The sequence below is a fragment of the Zophobas morio genome, unplaced genomic scaffold, assembly GCF_036711695.1.
Source record: "Zophobas morio isolate AGI-343-1 ecotype UQ-CSIRO unplaced genomic scaffold, CSIRO_AGI_Zmor_V1 ptg000255l, whole genome shotgun sequence".
Classification (NCBI taxonomy): Eukaryota; Metazoa; Arthropoda; class Insecta; order Coleoptera; family Tenebrionidae; genus Zophobas; species Zophobas morio.
The window spans coordinates 140,279-157,456 of NW_026972359.1; the positions used below are offsets into that span (position 1 = coordinate 140,279).

Here is a 17,178-nt window from a genome sequence, read left to right on the forward strand (position 1 = left end):
CCAATCAGAAACCTGGAGACAATTAATAAAAATACCAGAAAAGAGATATTATTTTAACACAAAAATTTAATTGGACCTACCTGATTAATTGGATACAAACTTAACAAATAAATTTTTATCTATTCAATTAAATTTATCGTACATATATGGAAGCATATTTCGACTTTTGTAAAGGTATAAATAAAGACAGACTGGTACATAAGTCAATCCTTGCTTTAATATACTTTTTTACATAGATTTTTTATATAGAATTTATTCTTTAAAAATAACTTCCTTGTGTAATTCTAGCTCCCTCCGCGCGTAATCTTAAAGTTAAACTGTAGCACCTATAACTAGGGTGTTATAAGAGAGGAAAAGTGGTTTACTGAATTGCTATACGTTCGCACCCGAGATCAGCTTAGGACCAGTGGGGTTATTGACCCACAAACTAACTAAAAGCGGTGCTCCGCAAAATATAAATAATCTTATTGGGTGCTTATAAGCTTAACTATAGGTCCCTTGATTGACCGCTTGACTAATAATATAAAAAAGTGTTTAACCAATCTTAATAGGAGAGAATATTGGTAGTGACAAAAACCTGAATAACCTAAATAGTTAAGCAGCAATTAGTAATTCATATCTTTTATATAGGGCTCCAAGTAAACACGTAAAAAATAACCTTACAGCTTGTATACAGCCAAAAAAAAGATCCCTGTTCATAATTATTAATGCAACTTGCCATATTTAGGCAATTATTATATTTATTGACAGACATTAACAATGATTTGGTAACCTTTTTATATTACGAAGCACAAGCATAAATACATCCTCTTGTCTTTACAAAAAAAGAAACCAAATTTTACATTTTTGTTAAAGGTTGGGCAACCCCATTGGCTAATAAATTCAGCCTGATGAGCTCAAATTCTTTAGATTATCTAGGATAGAGCACGAAACCGCTGCTTAACGCCTTGTTTTAGTTTGCTTCAAATTAATAAAGTTTAACCCGGTTTTCTGCGCAGATTTATTAATAATTAAATCAGTTTTATCCAATTTATTTATAGTAAATTGCCTTTTTTGTTGGCGTCCTTACATATTTGCCTCATGTCTACTTGTACTCGTTTCAAAGGGCTTAAAGGTTTAGATACCTAACATGTACATTTACTTTATTAATAAAAGACTACTCCTAAATGGTATTATATGTCGTATTGCAGCGAAATCATATTATTTGACATAAACATGTATTAAAAAATAATTACTACAATTTAATGTAAGAGTTAGTGACCCACATGAAATGACTTACAAATAATGTTTTAAGAAAACTTTAAGCACTCCCCTCCGCTTATAGCCTTTTTATCTGAGCCGCAGAACTAATAAAAAAAAAACCCGTTTTAGTGTAGTTATTAAGATTTTAATAACTAAATATTCTTATAGCTTCCCTTAAAATGTGCTAATTCAGCTGAGTGATTGTAATTAACACTTTTTTTACTTAAAAAGTCAATGCTGGGCCATAAAGAAAAATAATATCTTACCAACTAAAGGTGCATTAATTTTTTAGTCGCTTTTTAAAATTGCGTCAATTTTTTAAACTCCCGCTTAGCATAATTTTTATGATTTTAGTATGCACCCAAATTAACAATAGTAAAGGGGAGGATAGAATCTTTATTCCATTGAATTACTCCGTGCAACAACCCCTCAGATTGTAATCTGTCGAGCACGTACGCCGTTTAAGGCTGGGCAATATTATTGACATAATAACTAATCGAATTGGTTCTAACGTGCTAAGTACAAGCCACTACTAAATGAATGGGTGTTTAAACGAAACATGATTAAAGACCATGAAAAAAAACTAAACAATTTATTGGAAACCAATTAAAATAAAAACTAAATTATTGGGTATGAATAATATGTTTAATCCAATCAGCATTCCCTTTAGTTATCGTATTCTTATTTTGTGATTTATAGTTTATTAAAATTTTTAATGTTCTATATATAAACGATGATAGAGAGTTGTACGGTTCTTTTGGTTTTAAAAGCATATTATAAGTGAGTTTTTCATCACAAAAACTATAAATACGCCCACTTTCTTTCTTTTCTGTAGCTTCACATTTGGAACAGTTCTTTTTTCTTTAGAGTTATTATTACTTTATATATGATTACATACAAAAAAGTTGGGCCTATAATAAACAATTTACCTTTAATTAATGCCCTTTTTAATTATTTTTTAATTTTTTTATATTTCTAATGCAGTTGGAGTATATGAAGTAGACATGTCAATGTACCGGAGTAAACAACACTTTCTTCACAAAAGGTTATCTTACATATCAACCTATCGAACTTAAACTTATAATTGTTTCATTACATTAAAAAGTTAAAATATATGCAATTTTTTTCAATAGCTTAATTCTATTAAAAAACTATACCATGAAATTTATAATTGTTGCATAAATTATAATTTAAGTATAAACTTTCAAATTAACCTTTTGAAGTTAGAATAACCTCAAAGCTTGAGAGTTATCTCCGTTCTTAAAGTAGTATTGCTATATTTCTCTTATTTTTATAGTTATAAAAGTAGAATTACTATATTAAATCTTTTTCGTCCTTTGAAAAACTTATGTAATGCATTAGTGCTTCGTAGAGTATAACAAAGTATTTAAACCTAATAAACATGCAAAAGCGTGCAGCCTCTACTCTAGCTTTATAGACCTTAACACAATATCGACACGGTCTCGTGTTTAAACTGTAATCATTGTCAGGTTGGTGTTCCCAAGGAGCTCTTTTTAAAGAACGCCGTATATATATAAAAAATGGTTGTTAACTATTCATTTAATAAAGAGATTTAATATTTACGAGCTTAACTGACCACTTACAAAAAGTCATTTAATAAAAATCAGGGTGTTAAGGAAGAGGATAAGCTGCACTAAATATTAAGGCCTTCACTTTGTAACAAAGCTGCCCAAGATCTCGTTTTTAAAAACTTATTATATAGTAAAAATCTGTTAAGAACTCAAAATATACTTCTGCTTTACTTTTATAACTTTTATAAATTTCTATTATCTTTGAATTAAAAGTATTTATGTTAAGAGATTTTTTTAACTTTGAACAAAAAAAACAATTTAATTTATGCCCCTTTTTTTATTTATAATATGCTTAGACTTGAAAATTTTAAACGCAAGCAAGCTGAAAAAACTGAGCCCAGAAAGACTGAATTTGACGATGAATTTAATAAAATGCAAGAGGTTTAAAAAAATTTAAACTTTTAAAAGACTGTTAACCCTATATTTGCTCTTTTTTGATATAAATTCTGAACTCTCTGCCTTTAAATATTACTTATTTTTATAAATATTTTTACCCATATATCCCTCTTTGTAATTTTATAATATACAAGTTCAATAATTTCAACAGTACTAAAGCAAAAAACAAGTTATAAATATATTTATTAAATTTTCCTTTTATCTATACTGACATAATTACTCTTTAGAACTAAAATTCCTTTTTTAATCTATTTTACTTAACTTTATTGATTGCAATTTAAATAATTTATAATTCTTTATAATAAATTTCAAAATGCTATCTACGCACATCTTTTTTAATTTTATTCTTTTATAGTTGGCCATTTCCATGGAAAAAAACTTTCGGCACATGAACGAGGCTCTTGATTACTACTTGACGCCCAAATCGGGTGATCGACTAAAAAAGTTATTCATTTTCAAATTATTAACGTTTATAAAAAATTAATAATCCTTTTTTTAATTAAGTTAACTATAACTATCTTTATAAAAAAATAATTAGTTATATCAATTATTTGCTTTTTAATTTATATCGCTTTATTTTTATGACTTCTATAACCCTCAATATATTATATTTCTTTTCTTCAAAATTTCATCTTATTGAGTTTTACTAATATTTAAAATAAATTACAGCAGTTTCTATTTGTAATTCCTTAAATAAAAGCTTTGCATTATATCAGAACTTTTTTGTTATAATATAAAAAAATAATACTCTAAATTCCTTTTTTCCTCCTTTTAAAATTATTAAATTACTAATAAGATGGAAAATGTTTATACGGGAAAAAATTAATTTTTTGCGCGGGTCATATTTTCAGTTATTCTTTATTAAAAATTAGTTATCTTTTCGTATAGGCGAGTGTTAAGCTTTTAGAATTACAGCATATAAAAGTATAACTAAAATTACTAGTCCCCTAAAAGCGCATCCGTAACTCCCAAGTTTTATAAAACTTTTATAATATATTTACTTGTACTCTTATAAATCAATTGTTAGAATTTATTAAGAAAATATTTAATTTTTTTTTTAAATCTATTACTATTAAGAAAGTTTTTTACTTATTCTTTTTCTATTTCTTACTTTATAATATTTTCTATAGAACTGTTTACGGAAAACTCGGGATTGTCGATGCTAATTCCTTAAAATCTCAAGTAAAAGCATTACTATTTATACTTCCCCTTTTTTTCAAGGCTTTTTATGAGCCGTTCGGTCTTAAAAATGACGACTTTAAAAAAAAGTGAAACCATAAAAATAGTCATTTCTAAAGTATTGAACCAAAGGGCCGTTTTAATTATTAAATTCATAAATATAATAATGAAAAAAAATATATTTGTATTTATTAGTTATAGTAAAATCGTTTTTGTGTTAGTACTTTTTTTTTATATGTTTAACGGTATTGAGTATTTTCAATATGTACTCGAAAATTTTATATTTTTGCATCTAATATTTACCTTTTTCTCGCTAAAATATATTTTTAACAGCTGAAGAGAACTTTTTTAAATGTTTATGCATTTTTTATATTTTCATTTTTACTTCATGATAAAAACGAAAATTTTTAAAGCTAAAGTAAAATTTATTTTTGTGCGCTATGTGCTCTACTACGTGATAGACACATGGACTCTAACCAATAAAAAAATTCATAAACTGATAAGGAAGCATGGAAATTTTTTAACCACAATGTCCCGTGTATGTTTGACTGCGTGGCGTCCTTACACTCTGTGCTCTCCACGTGGGAGTCAATTTTCTAAAGGATATTTTATTTATATTAAATATTGATTAAACTTTTAAGTAATCTAAAAAAATATAATTTTTTTTTGTTATATAAATTAATTTATAAAGAAAAACATTAACTTCTCTATCTTTCCTTTTTTTAATTTTTTTTTGATCGAGAAATATTGTAAAACAGTGTAAAAATATAGTTTTTAGTTAGTAGCACGTAAATATTGTTGTGATATATAAAGAAAGCTACGAGGATTATAAATTTTTAAAAAATACCAGTGACAGCTGTAAAGTTTGTCTTTCTTATATATAATAATATAGTTTATAGTAAATATAGAAGAACACTACACGCACTGTTTATTAAGCATTTTCGAAAAATTGCATAAATTATTATTATGCTTACTTATTACATTAAAAATATAAAAACTACTAAATTTCTTGTATTTAAAAAATGTTGGTCAAAAAATTATATATAAATAAATATGAAAAATGTAATACTTTTGATATAAACAGATTGAAATGTTATGAGAAGCGTAGAGTTCTATATATTAACATTTGTGTTGTACTCTTTGCTTTTATTTTTATTTAAGTAAAAAATTTTAAATAGGAAAATTTTTTCTCAGTGAACTATACTTAATGGGCCGGTAAATACTTAACTATTAATAGTAATTTCCGCCGTTATAACAAACATTAAACAAAATTATTATCTAATAACACAAAACACGTGTAAAACATGGACTGTAAAAAGAAATTGTTTCTAAGTATTTATTACACGCGACTATTTTTATATTTATTATTTTTGTTTATTGACTGCTTTAAAACTGTAACAACGCTAATTAGCTATATCAGGTACTGTATAGAATTTATTGCAAACATCGTGATTTTATAAGTCACGATACTTTATTGTATTACGCTTAACAACCGTATAAACTTCAGCTTTACATAATAATATTAAATAATTGTTGTATGGTTATAAACTAAATAATTATGAAATACTCTTGTTTTTATTTAATAAATATTGAATGGTTTCTTAGTACGGATAATATACATCATTATTATAACAAAGAATATTTTTGAGAATACTACTAATAATGATATAAGTATAAACAATAATAAATATATATCACTTTTTGTGTGCTTTTTATTATTATGAAGAGTTCACAATCTCTAAAAGTTGTGTATATCTATTATCTGCCTTTATATATTTTTTGTAAAACTTATATAAAGTTACTATCGCTCACATGAAATGTATATAAAAAATACATTTTGTTATCTTTTTATTTACGTAAAGTACTATTAACTATTTTTTTTTTTTAAATAACTCTTCTTTTTATCATTATATCAATATCATATGGTTTCAATAAATCTTTCATAAACTAACATAATAACTATTTTTTTAATGGTTTTTATGGTGTAGCGTAGCAGTTTGTATAATTTGCAATAAATCTTTTACGAACTCCATGAATACATAATATAAATGATCAATCGTAGGATCAGTATAAAATGGCAGAAAGTATGGCAGCCATTGGCGAAGGCATCGGCGAGTCTACCTCTCTCGGCTCAATGTTTTTTGTTATTATTATTATTATTATTATTATTATTATTATTATTATTATTATTATTATTATTATTATTATTATTATTATTATTATTATTATTATTATTATTATTATTATTATTATATTATAAGGTATCTGGCAGCAGCAGATGCGCAGAAAGAGATTATTCATGCATGGATGCGTTTTCAAGGTGTCTAAGTAGCCAATCACAAATCAAACACCAGAGAAACCTTCATTATTTGCTATAAACAGGCGAGTGCGAAAAAAGCTATATCAAGCCGATGTCTTTGCTATCCAAAGAGTTAAACATGCTCAAAAGGAACTTACAAAAAATAGAACGAGACAGGCTCTATCTCGATTCCCAAAAAGGAAAGGGCGTCAGAGTGCGGCCAATATTATTATTATTTTTTATATACATTAAAGAACAAATTGAATAATTTTTTTATTCATTTCATAAAACTTGGCACTCACATGGTTGTGTTTTTCTCTTTATTTGGTTGGCTATATGAGTTTCGGGCGCGGTGTAGTGTTAACTTCATTTATATTATATAGGCTAAAACCAATAACATTTTGCAGCGAATTATACTACTATTTGCACCGTTAATAATCTGTTTTTAATTATTTTGTATCTCAATTTGAATACCAAGAAAAATTCTATTAGCTGCAAAGAATGTTTATTCGAGCTCCGCCAATATATTAAAGCTTTTTCATATATTAAGATACCAGTTGTTAAATTATTTTAGTGCTAAATTTGTTTGCTATAGCATATATACTACTTGCTGCTGTGTAACAGTCGGGTTTCTGATAATTACCTTTTTACATTTTTTATAGTTAATATTTTTTTTATAAATTTATTATGAAATTATGAAATCATGAAAGAAATATAAAAATAAAAATTACTCAAAATATTATATAAAATTATCAATAATTTACAATTAAAATATAAAAAGTGATATTACAAATTTTCATTATTACTAGGCTTTGCACGATCTTAACCACTTCGACCCTTCTGTCGTCCAGCACTACAATGATAAGGCCGCAAAACTTCAGGAGGCATTACCTTCTTACCACCATATTGTTCATCTAATTGGTCATTATAACAATTAAAATATGTCTACAGAATCTCACTGAGAGCGCATGTTCTGCTCAAAAGCAGATGGAGCACTTTTTTTACGAAATGGAAGAAGACCAGATGCTTGTTTTATTCACTTTTATTAGTTTGGTATAATTTTTTATTATTAAACAAAGAAAGTTGTTACGGCTTATAATAATATAGTAAACTATGTTAATAATTATGTTTACTCACTAGTTTAAGCTATTTAAAAATATTAATAAGAAGTTCTATAAACTTAATTAGGGTTGCCTAAAAGTTTAAAAAAAATATATTGTTAAACGACTCTGTAAATAGTTATTAAAACATATATACTATTTTAACCAAATTTTTCCACTAAGCTATTATTTATATAATAAATGGTAAAATGAATGGGAAAAATGAATTTTATTATATAATAAACTCACAAGGCGAATTTTTTTTATTAAAGTATTAATAAAATTCAACTTAAATTGATAATATATTATAAACTAAGTTCCATCTACAAATTTCTACTAAAATATTGGTTTTATTATTTTTATAGCAACTGGAATTCTTTCAAGTCGGTTATGAATCTTTGCAGAACGTTGCTGCCTTCTTCGCTCAAATTTCGTCTTATAAAATTTCATCGTATTTATAATAATTTTATTTATACTAATTATTACCAGTTTATTTATATATTTTGCAAAAATGGTTACTATATATTGTTATAATGTTTTAGTAAAACTTTATTTTTACTGGAAAAAAGAATTTTGAAAAGTTTGTAAAGAATATTACGAGTTTTGATATTTACTTTTTAGATTATAAATAATATTGCTTTTATGTACTTTCTCTTCTATAAAGTTTATTAAAGTATTTTACTGATTTTAACATCTATAGTAAACTTTCCAAATGTTATAAATTGTAAAAAGTTTATTTACTTTTATTTTTTTTCCCTCTTGTAAAATGTTATCACTGAAAAAATACTAGTTTTACAATACAAATCGATCGGTTGAGGGGGAAAATTTACGTTTAGTAATATTTTTATAAATTGTCTCATTGGAGGGTCATGTTTTGCGAGCGTACCTGCCTATAGAAAAAGTATAAAAACTTTTACACACTTCTATGAATTCGCTCAACTTTTTATTCAGAAAACTTAATATTTTAAATGCAATATTTTTTACTATAAATATTTTTAGATAACAATAATTATTATTTTATTTGTGTTTCTAATGAACAATTTTTTAATAATATCTCCTTTTATTTTACTTTTTAATAAACAGGTTTTTACAATTTTTAAGAACTTATTATTTATTACTATAAACTTTGGAATTTTTTTACTTATTCTTGAACTTTTTGATTTTTATTTATTATTTATACTATTTTCTTTGAGTTTATTAAAAAAAAATGCTGTTTTAATTTAGCGTATTGGGAACAACACGAGACGATAAAGGGCCGGAAGTCCAAAAATCTTCACCTTCGGATTCTTCAAGCACTCCAGACACCACATCCGCTTCTTCAGGCGATTATTATTTTTCTAACTATATTATTATTATTATTATTATTATTATTATTATTATTATTATTATTATTATTATTATTATTATTATTATTATTATTATTATTATTATAGAATCGACGAACTCCTCTCAATTTAAGCAGCCGGAAGCGTTAGAAAAAACTATTCACAGCATCTTATGTATTAATTTTTTTATAAATTTTATTATTTTTTTAAATTAAACTCTTTAAATTTCTATATAATTTGGAGCGAGTTTTTTATTAATCGCGATCAATAAAATAGAGATTATTAATAATTTTTGTTATAATTTTTAGTGCATGAGTAAATTATAATAATTTTTACTGGCCATCTTCAATATTTTTTAAAGTTAATTGTTGAACCGCTAACAAATTTTCATTGTAACTAATGTATTAGCGCGCCATAAATATCTTGAAATGAAAATTGCTGACGAATCACAAAACACCTCTTCTCATGTCTCTTCTGTTGACTCCTTTGAAGCAAACTCTTCTGCTTTTGTCCAAAGTTTCCAAGAAATGACTGAATGCACGAAAGCGCTACTCAAGTTATTTTTTTTTCATTATTTTTACTAAAAGGTCTCCTTAAAAATTAACAATAAAAAAAAGAAATATTTATAAAAGCAAATTTGAGAATCTCCAAGAAGACCTGAACTGTTTGGCAGCAGCCACTCAGGGTTGTGTGTTGGATGGGATTCACTTTTCCTCAGCTTTAACGTTTTCTGATGATAAAAGTTTCTTATTTACTATTAATAATTTTTTTTAAAAGTACTTATTATTATATATAATTCTTTCTTTATAAGTAATTTTTATATTTCTTGTACATTTTTAATTTAGTATATTGTTAATGTTATTAATATTATAATACTAATTAAAATTTTTATTTTTCCAGTAAGTATTATTATTATAATTTTTTTACGTATCTCATTAAACAAGTAATTATCGATAGTATAGTGGTTTACATTATTTATGTACTTCAAATATTTTAGTAAAAGTCTAAGTTTATAAAATATATATTTTTTTATTATTTTATATAGGAAACCAAAGAATTTTTTTACTACTTTGTATGTTTATAATAAATATTATTTTTATATATGTCTTTGTACAAATATATAAATATTCAAGAGTCCATATACACATCGATGTTATCTCTTCTATCGGCTAGCCAAGAACTGCTCGGATGCCTGCAGAATTGTAAGGACGTCGATAAGAAAGACTTAAAAAAAGTTTTCTCTCCGCACTCAAAAAAAGTTATTGGTACTAATTTTTTATTTCTTTTGAAGTATTGAATATATAAAAAATATTTAATATCTATTATTTTATTATTCCTTAAATTATTATTTTTTTTTAATAATTTATTAAGCATTAAGGCTTATATATTATTTATAGTAAAAAACTTTTTTATAGTAGTTTTTTTATATTAATTATTATTTATATTAATTATATTACCATTAAGAAACCACGAGGTTTTTATTACTATAAAAAATATTTAGTTTTTTATTATATTTATCTACTATTAGCTTAATTATTATTGACAGTTATCATTTTTTTTAATCTACAAAGTAATTAGTAAAATTATTCCACTTATCATAATTTTATTATATTCATTAATTATAATTTATAAAATTTATTTAGAATGCAAAAGAGGGAACGTTAACGTTATTAATATTGTATTCTATTTATTGAATTTATAGTAACCTTAAAGAAAATTTTAAAAAATTATTTTTAATAAAATATTATATATAATTTCTATTAATAATACCTTAAGTATTTATTTCTTCAAAAAATAAGTTTTTTAGTAATTTATTATTTTTTAATATTTATTAATAACTTATAAACTCCAGGGAACGTCGAGTCTCTTCTTAACAAAATAGACTCCGCCAAAAATTCACAACTGAGCTACTTAAAAGAACAACAAATAAAAGAAGAAGAAAAGGAGCAAAAGCAACTCGCCGCCTTACAAGAAAGAGTATTTATTATTATTATTATTATTGTTATTATTGTTATTATTATTATCATTATTATTATTATTACTATTACTATTACTATTATATTTACTATTGCTATTACTATTATTATAATTATTATTTATAAGGAACAACGGTTACGTGAAGGCAATGATAAGATAACGCGTGTTTTCCAGGAATTTCAAGAATTTAAAAGCGTCAATCCCGGAGTGTCTGAAGATCATAAAATTTTGGTAAATTCAAATATTAGAATTGTCTAAACTTCCAAAATGCTTACAAGTAACCACTTGATGGCGCCCAACGTTTACTAGCTTTCATTAGGGGCAATCATGAATAATCTGTACCAAACATTTTTATTGTTTTTGCTAAAGTGTTTATGCTACCGAGTGTTTTTACTTCGTCGCCGTAATCAGTAAAAAATCTTGTCAGCAAAACTCCATTTATTTTCGCATTTTAGCTAAAATGTATTATTTTTTGTTGTGCTCTAACCTTTTATACAATATTTTCTACTTATTATTTGTGGTAAGTTATCCAATGTGGAAGGAATAATAGAAACTGCTCAAGAGTTCGTTGACGCTGCCAGCGTGTGCCAGGAAAAAATTGATTCGCAGTCCGAAGACAACGCAAAACAAAGAAAAAAGTTGTTACATGGAAGTTCGCAATAATATAATAATAATATTAATAATAATAATAAAGATACTTTGACAATGGTACGTGGTCTGACGGACTTGTTTCTGCCGCTACCCACGTGGCAAACAACGCTCAGGAAATACTACTTTTGGCTAAGGATATTATTCTGGATGGTTTACTATTATTATCATTATTATTATTATTATTATTATTATTATTATTATTATTATTATTATTATTATTATTATTATTATTATTATTATTATTATTATTACTATTAATATTATTATTATTATTATTACTATTAATATTATTATTACATTAGATAGCAAAGACAACAGTAAAATCGATCTTTTTCGAGTTCTTGCAAGCGATATTAATAGTTCGGCCATACACGTAATAACAGCGTCAGGTGTGAAAAATCTGGATAAAGTTATATTCTATTCGCTTAACTACTAAATAGTGGTTACTAACTTCTTTCAACCTATTAAAGAGCTCTCAAAAAATGCTACAAATTACGGGAAAGGCCTTACAAAATGCTACAGAAGAGCTAACGAACACAATTAAAAGTTCATACAATAGTATGGGCCAAAATAACTTAGATTTTGCGTCCATGACGGAGACGCAGAAAAACGCTCTTGAAGTGGAGGCGCATGCTAAAGTTTTATTTATTTATAATTATTACTGGTAGAAATGTTCAATATTTTCTATTATGTAGAATATTTACTTCTCTTAAACCGTTATTTGATAATATATATATATTATTCACTTCTAAGAAATTTAATTACTATTTATTGTTAATATGTTCATATTTAATCTAACTAAGAATTGTTTGTTATTAAAAGATTTTAATTTATAAATTATTAATATATATCTTTTATCTTCTGTTTATTATTTATTATTTTTATTATTAACATACTATCGATAATTTTCTTTATAGTTATTTTTTTATTGTAAAATGATATCATCTCTATTAACTCCTTTCTTTAATTATTCATTACACTTAGTTTTTTTATTTTGAAAACGTATTATTATATAGAATTATTGATTGCAAGATATAAAGATTTCTCACTTGCTTTTTTTGATCTTTTTCCGTATTTTACTTAATGTTACAGTGATATTTTCATATTATGGTTGTTTTTTTTTAGCTTTATCCAATATTACTAATTCTACTGATGCCCTCATTAACTTTTTTTTAAAATGTATCGTTTAACTAATAAGTAAAAAGTTATATTTCATATATATAGTATATATCATAACTAAAAGAAGACTCTTCAATAGATTTTAAAACTCGAACGAGAACTTGAAATCGCCCAGCAGATGCATAGAATTATTCGCGAACAAAAATATAGGAATTCTGTAATATAATTATTTGTAAGGCGTAATGATCATAAAAAAGTTTTAATAATTTGTTTTTATTAAAGAAATAACAATTTTACAGTAATAACTTTTATTATCTACAGCACGACTCTTCCCTTCCCAGCCCGTAACAAGCCTTCATTGGTAATTTTCTCAGTATATTGAAAGTTAAATTTTATTATTAATAGAATAAAACAAACTCTATTTGTTACTGTTGTAATAAAAGCAAATTTATGCTTATTTATTTTTAAAGTTTGCTGTTTGTTCCTTTCATTCCGGCTGTTGCATAGATATCGCCTAAGGAATTATTGGCTGCAAAATAATAAAAAAATAAATTTATCAAAGAAGTAAAGAAAATATACAGTATGCTTACTTTTACCTTCGACTTCCATGGAGCGCCAACACATAAACTTTTGATAGAAAAAAAATAACTGCCGGCACACGGACTACATTTGTTTCATACTATTTACTTATTCTTACAGTTGAATAGCTTTTCAAAAGTTTAATATCTGCTTGCGTAAACTGCGAGCTAAGCCCATTGTGTTTATAGTCTCGTTTATTCAGACCCACAATTACTGTGGCGTGTCACAATGGAGGCGAAACGGGTGCATTCGAGCTTTTAAGGACCATAAACTGAATAAGAAAGCTATTGGTATTGAGCTTCGCTCTTCGCTTAGTCTTAGTTTTTCCTTTTAACTACTCATCGAACTTTTCAGCGGGTGCGGAAACCGGTTATATTGTTGGTCACCTAATACTAAATACCCCTAAAAGTTTACTATGTTACATAATTGAGTTTAACTAGCAACTGGTGTAGATACAAGGAAGTAATCAAGACAGAGTCAAGTTTTTCTTTTTATTTTAAGTGTCTAAATTGGATACATTATAAAACTTATGGAGTTCACCAAACCGCTGTATACAGTTGAGGGTAACTGCTTTTTTTTAAGCCTCGTTATAATCTGCATAATATTTTAGTTCGTATCTCAATTCTTAAAAATGTTATTTAACAATTTTTCAACGGTATAAAAAAATGTTTGAAGTAACTAAAATTTAAGGTATTACGACTATTCGTTGTTTCGCTTAATGAAAAACTTTTTAAGCGGAAAGACGGATAAGTAATACGGTTTGCAAAAAGTTGTCCAGTTAATCTCCGCAAGCTTAACTGCAAATATCCTTTACCGTTGCTGGCTTAGTAACATCCAGTTTCTACTTCTTGTCTTATATTAAATTAACGACATTTTAAAGTTCTTATTATGCGAAGCAAAAAATTCTTAAAAGGTCAGTAAATAGTAAATTGTACTTCCTTATTATGCCCTTATTTTGAGTTAATAAAAAAATTGTAATAGTTATAAACCTTTAATTCTTTAAAAAAAATAATAAAATTAAGTTAAATTAGTGTTAATCAGTAAATTATTTTTTCCTGGTAAGTAAGTCACGTTCCTGCTGTTCGCCAAATTTTGTGCGACTTGAACAGCGGCGTCAATTTTTTTAAGTTCAAGATATGCAGATCCTGGAAAAAATAAAAAATAAAAAACAGGAAAAAAAGGAAACAATAAGTAAGCACCATGAGTTTTTATTGCGCTTGAAAAAAGTTCAGCGGCTTTACTCTCACCTTCTGCATGAATCATGTCGGCAAGCTGTTCTTGCTCAGCTTTTTCTACAAGAAATCGAGCTTGTTCGGCTCGTTGTTGCTCTGTAAAGTTGTATAAAATATTACTAAAATGAAATTCGCAATGATTACACCCAAATCAGAGACCGACTTGTTTCATCTCAACAGCCCGCTGGTATTCATGACTGAACGACAAATGCGTCTAAATACGCAGTAATCAGTGACATGATAACGTTAAAACAACATTAAAACTATAACGCGAGAAGTCCTCAATAAATTATAGATTCAATTAACATAAACGCTTCCTTCCATTATAAAAACAAAAAAAAAAAGACTTGAGAAATCCAAACTCTACAACACAAGTAAAGAAAAAGTATACGTCTATAGGAAATTGGTTATAAACTACACAAAAACAGCATAAATTATGAATGAAATACTTCCCGGCCTAATGGAATATCTATAGTGCATTGGAGTGCTAATACTTTACAACTCGCAATCGATAATACGTAACTGTTACGTCTGCCATATGGAATAAAAAGTACTTTCTTCCACCAAACATGTGGCAAACTATTTTTCAACACTTCCAGAAATTCTTATAACAAAAGTAATTTTAACGTCCTCATCCGGTCTCGTAAAACTTTAAGAGGGGAGTTGAGTTATTGTTTTAAGTTTATATTATATTATCTCTTTTATTAAACCCAACAAGAAAAGCTTAACAAAAAAGATTTATATTCTTCAAACCAAAAAAAATTTACAGTTACCGTATGCTCAATTTAAAAATTATTAATAGCAACAAAAGCTACAATAGCAATAAAAATATATATTTTTCAAGTCTTATATAGTAATAAACGTGGAAGACTGCAAAAACTAATAAAATGATTTATAATAAGAGCGAGTAAAGCTTTCATAATAAGTTTATATTATTACGACTAACTTCCTGTCTGATTATAAGCGTATTTCAGTAAAAGTCAAGAAATTCGAATTAAACTTTATTTGTAAATGTAAGTAATATATTTAATTTTTCAAAAAATTTTATCTTAATATAACTACTGTAGATCCAAAGCAATAACTAATAGTTATAGCGGGTTGCATATATTAACCACAAGATTCCACATAGATATTAATAAAAGAAAAAAAATTACGGTTTAAAAATATAACAAATGCAAAACCCCTTCTAACTTTCATCAAGGAATTTGATATATTTTAGTAAGCATAATGCTACTTATGATATGATTAACGCGCTTACAAAGAAAAAAGAAAAGTAAATAATAAACGTACAATAGAAACGTCGTCAAGAATAACATTAAAGTTTTTACTACGCTTTGTTAAGGCCTGGCGAACTTGAGAAGAAACTAACTCGCGCTGAGTGATTAACTGATCGGCGTCAAACTGAGCCTAAAAATAATAATAAAAAATGTACTTTATAATCGTCAGCTATAAAACTTACAACAACGGATTTCAAAACTTCGTTACCGATAGAAAGAAATATTTTTTCGTCATATTCCGGTCCTTGTTACATAAAAATATAAAGGCCAACAAGAATAAAAGTAAACAATAGAATTGATACTAAAAAAACTAAAAGAATAAAAGTTGGTAGTTTGTAAATCCGCGAGAACGAAAGTACATATTATAAATTTTTATATTTGTTAGAATAATAGAAAACAAGGCAGTAGACGCCCCTCAACTGACTGCAAATAATAAAGTATACAGATGCTTATATAAAAGCAAAGGGGTGAAAAGAACGCCTACCGTACTCCATATAAAGTTTAGGCAAAGCAGAAACTTTGGGCCTAAATAATATACGAAGCTGTAAATCAACTTTCTGAAGGTCTATAAAGAAAGTAATGAATCTCTTGGTAATACTTATATGTCTAAATACCACAACCTCTTGATCCTGTAATAGTTTTTATGGTACGAGGGCGTGTTCTGCAGTCAAAAATTATGGGCCTATCACATAATAACTATTAGTAATAGTGAAAAAACTTCTAATATAACGCGAAGACTACCTTTGTATAAGAGGCGTAATAAAATGAGTCCCTTCAAGAGTTGGCTTCGGTTTTACGCCTGTAAAACGGTCGTAAATAACCGCAGCATGACCGGCATCAACGTTATATAAGCAAGTATTAATTACAACTCCCCCTACGACCAAGCCTATAATATATATAAATAAGTAATCGAAACTAAAAAGCCACCCGAAAGCAGCTGCCTGTTCCAAGAAGAGCCGAAAGCCTCGAAGCAGCCATTTTCCAGAGAATTACGAAACAATTGTTTCATGCTCATCACTTTTAAGTTTAATTTTACCACGTGCAATATTTATGCCCTATGAGGTTACCATTGTGTTTGCACGCAGCAATAGAGGAGTATACGGTATTCCCTCTTATGATTATGTATAACTTCTTTGTTTATTTTAGCTGTTATAGTTTAAAAAACTTTACAATAACATTATAAACTTTTTAAGTCAATAAAGAGTGCTTA

At 26.5% G+C, this 17,178-nt stretch overlaps 3 protein-coding genes across 3 annotated transcripts; 2 read left to right on the forward strand and 1 right to left on the reverse strand.

The window, feature by feature from the left end:
- The first annotated feature begins 3,122 nt into the window (after positions 1-3,122).
- On the forward strand, positions 3,123-7,767 carry LOC135146667 (uncharacterized). The gene is made up of 8 exons (XM_064078795.1): positions 3,123-3,215; positions 3,586-3,674; positions 4,361-4,412; positions 6,472-6,545; positions 6,671-6,729; positions 6,792-6,922; positions 7,518-7,592; positions 7,660-7,767. Exons 1-8 carry the CDS (start codon positions 3,123-3,125, stop codon positions 7,765-7,767), a joined length of 681 nt encoding a protein of 226 aa, XP_063934865.1.
- A 1,480-nt stretch (positions 7,768-9,247) lies between these two features.
- LOC135146668 (talin-1-like) lies at positions 9,248-13,279 on the forward strand. The gene is made up of 12 exons (XM_064078796.1): positions 9,248-9,307; positions 9,542-9,689; positions 9,751-9,875; positions 10,267-10,398; positions 10,986-11,110; positions 11,237-11,341; positions 11,636-11,748; positions 11,805-11,911; positions 12,064-12,170; positions 12,232-12,399; positions 13,020-13,097; positions 13,202-13,279. Exons 2-12 carry the CDS (start codon positions 9,562-9,564, stop codon positions 13,226-13,228), a joined length of 1,215 nt encoding a protein of 404 aa, XP_063934866.1. The 5' UTR covers positions 9,248-9,307; positions 9,542-9,561; the 3' UTR covers positions 13,229-13,279.
- Positions 13,280-14,476: 1,197 nt separating this feature from the next.
- On the reverse strand, positions 14,477-16,939 carry LOC135146670 (prohibitin 1-like). Its single transcript, XM_064078797.1, has 9 exons — positions 16,910-16,939; positions 16,710-16,854; positions 16,589-16,650; positions 16,453-16,533; positions 16,151-16,212; positions 15,982-16,098; positions 14,851-14,905; positions 14,659-14,787; positions 14,477-14,604 (listed from the first exon to the last, which is right to left on the reverse strand). Exons 4-9 carry the CDS (start codon positions 16,460-16,462, stop codon positions 14,477-14,479), a joined length of 501 nt encoding a protein of 166 aa, XP_063934867.1. The 5' UTR covers positions 16,463-16,533; positions 16,589-16,650; positions 16,710-16,854; positions 16,910-16,939.
- Between the last annotated feature and the right edge of the window lie 239 nt (positions 16,940-17,178).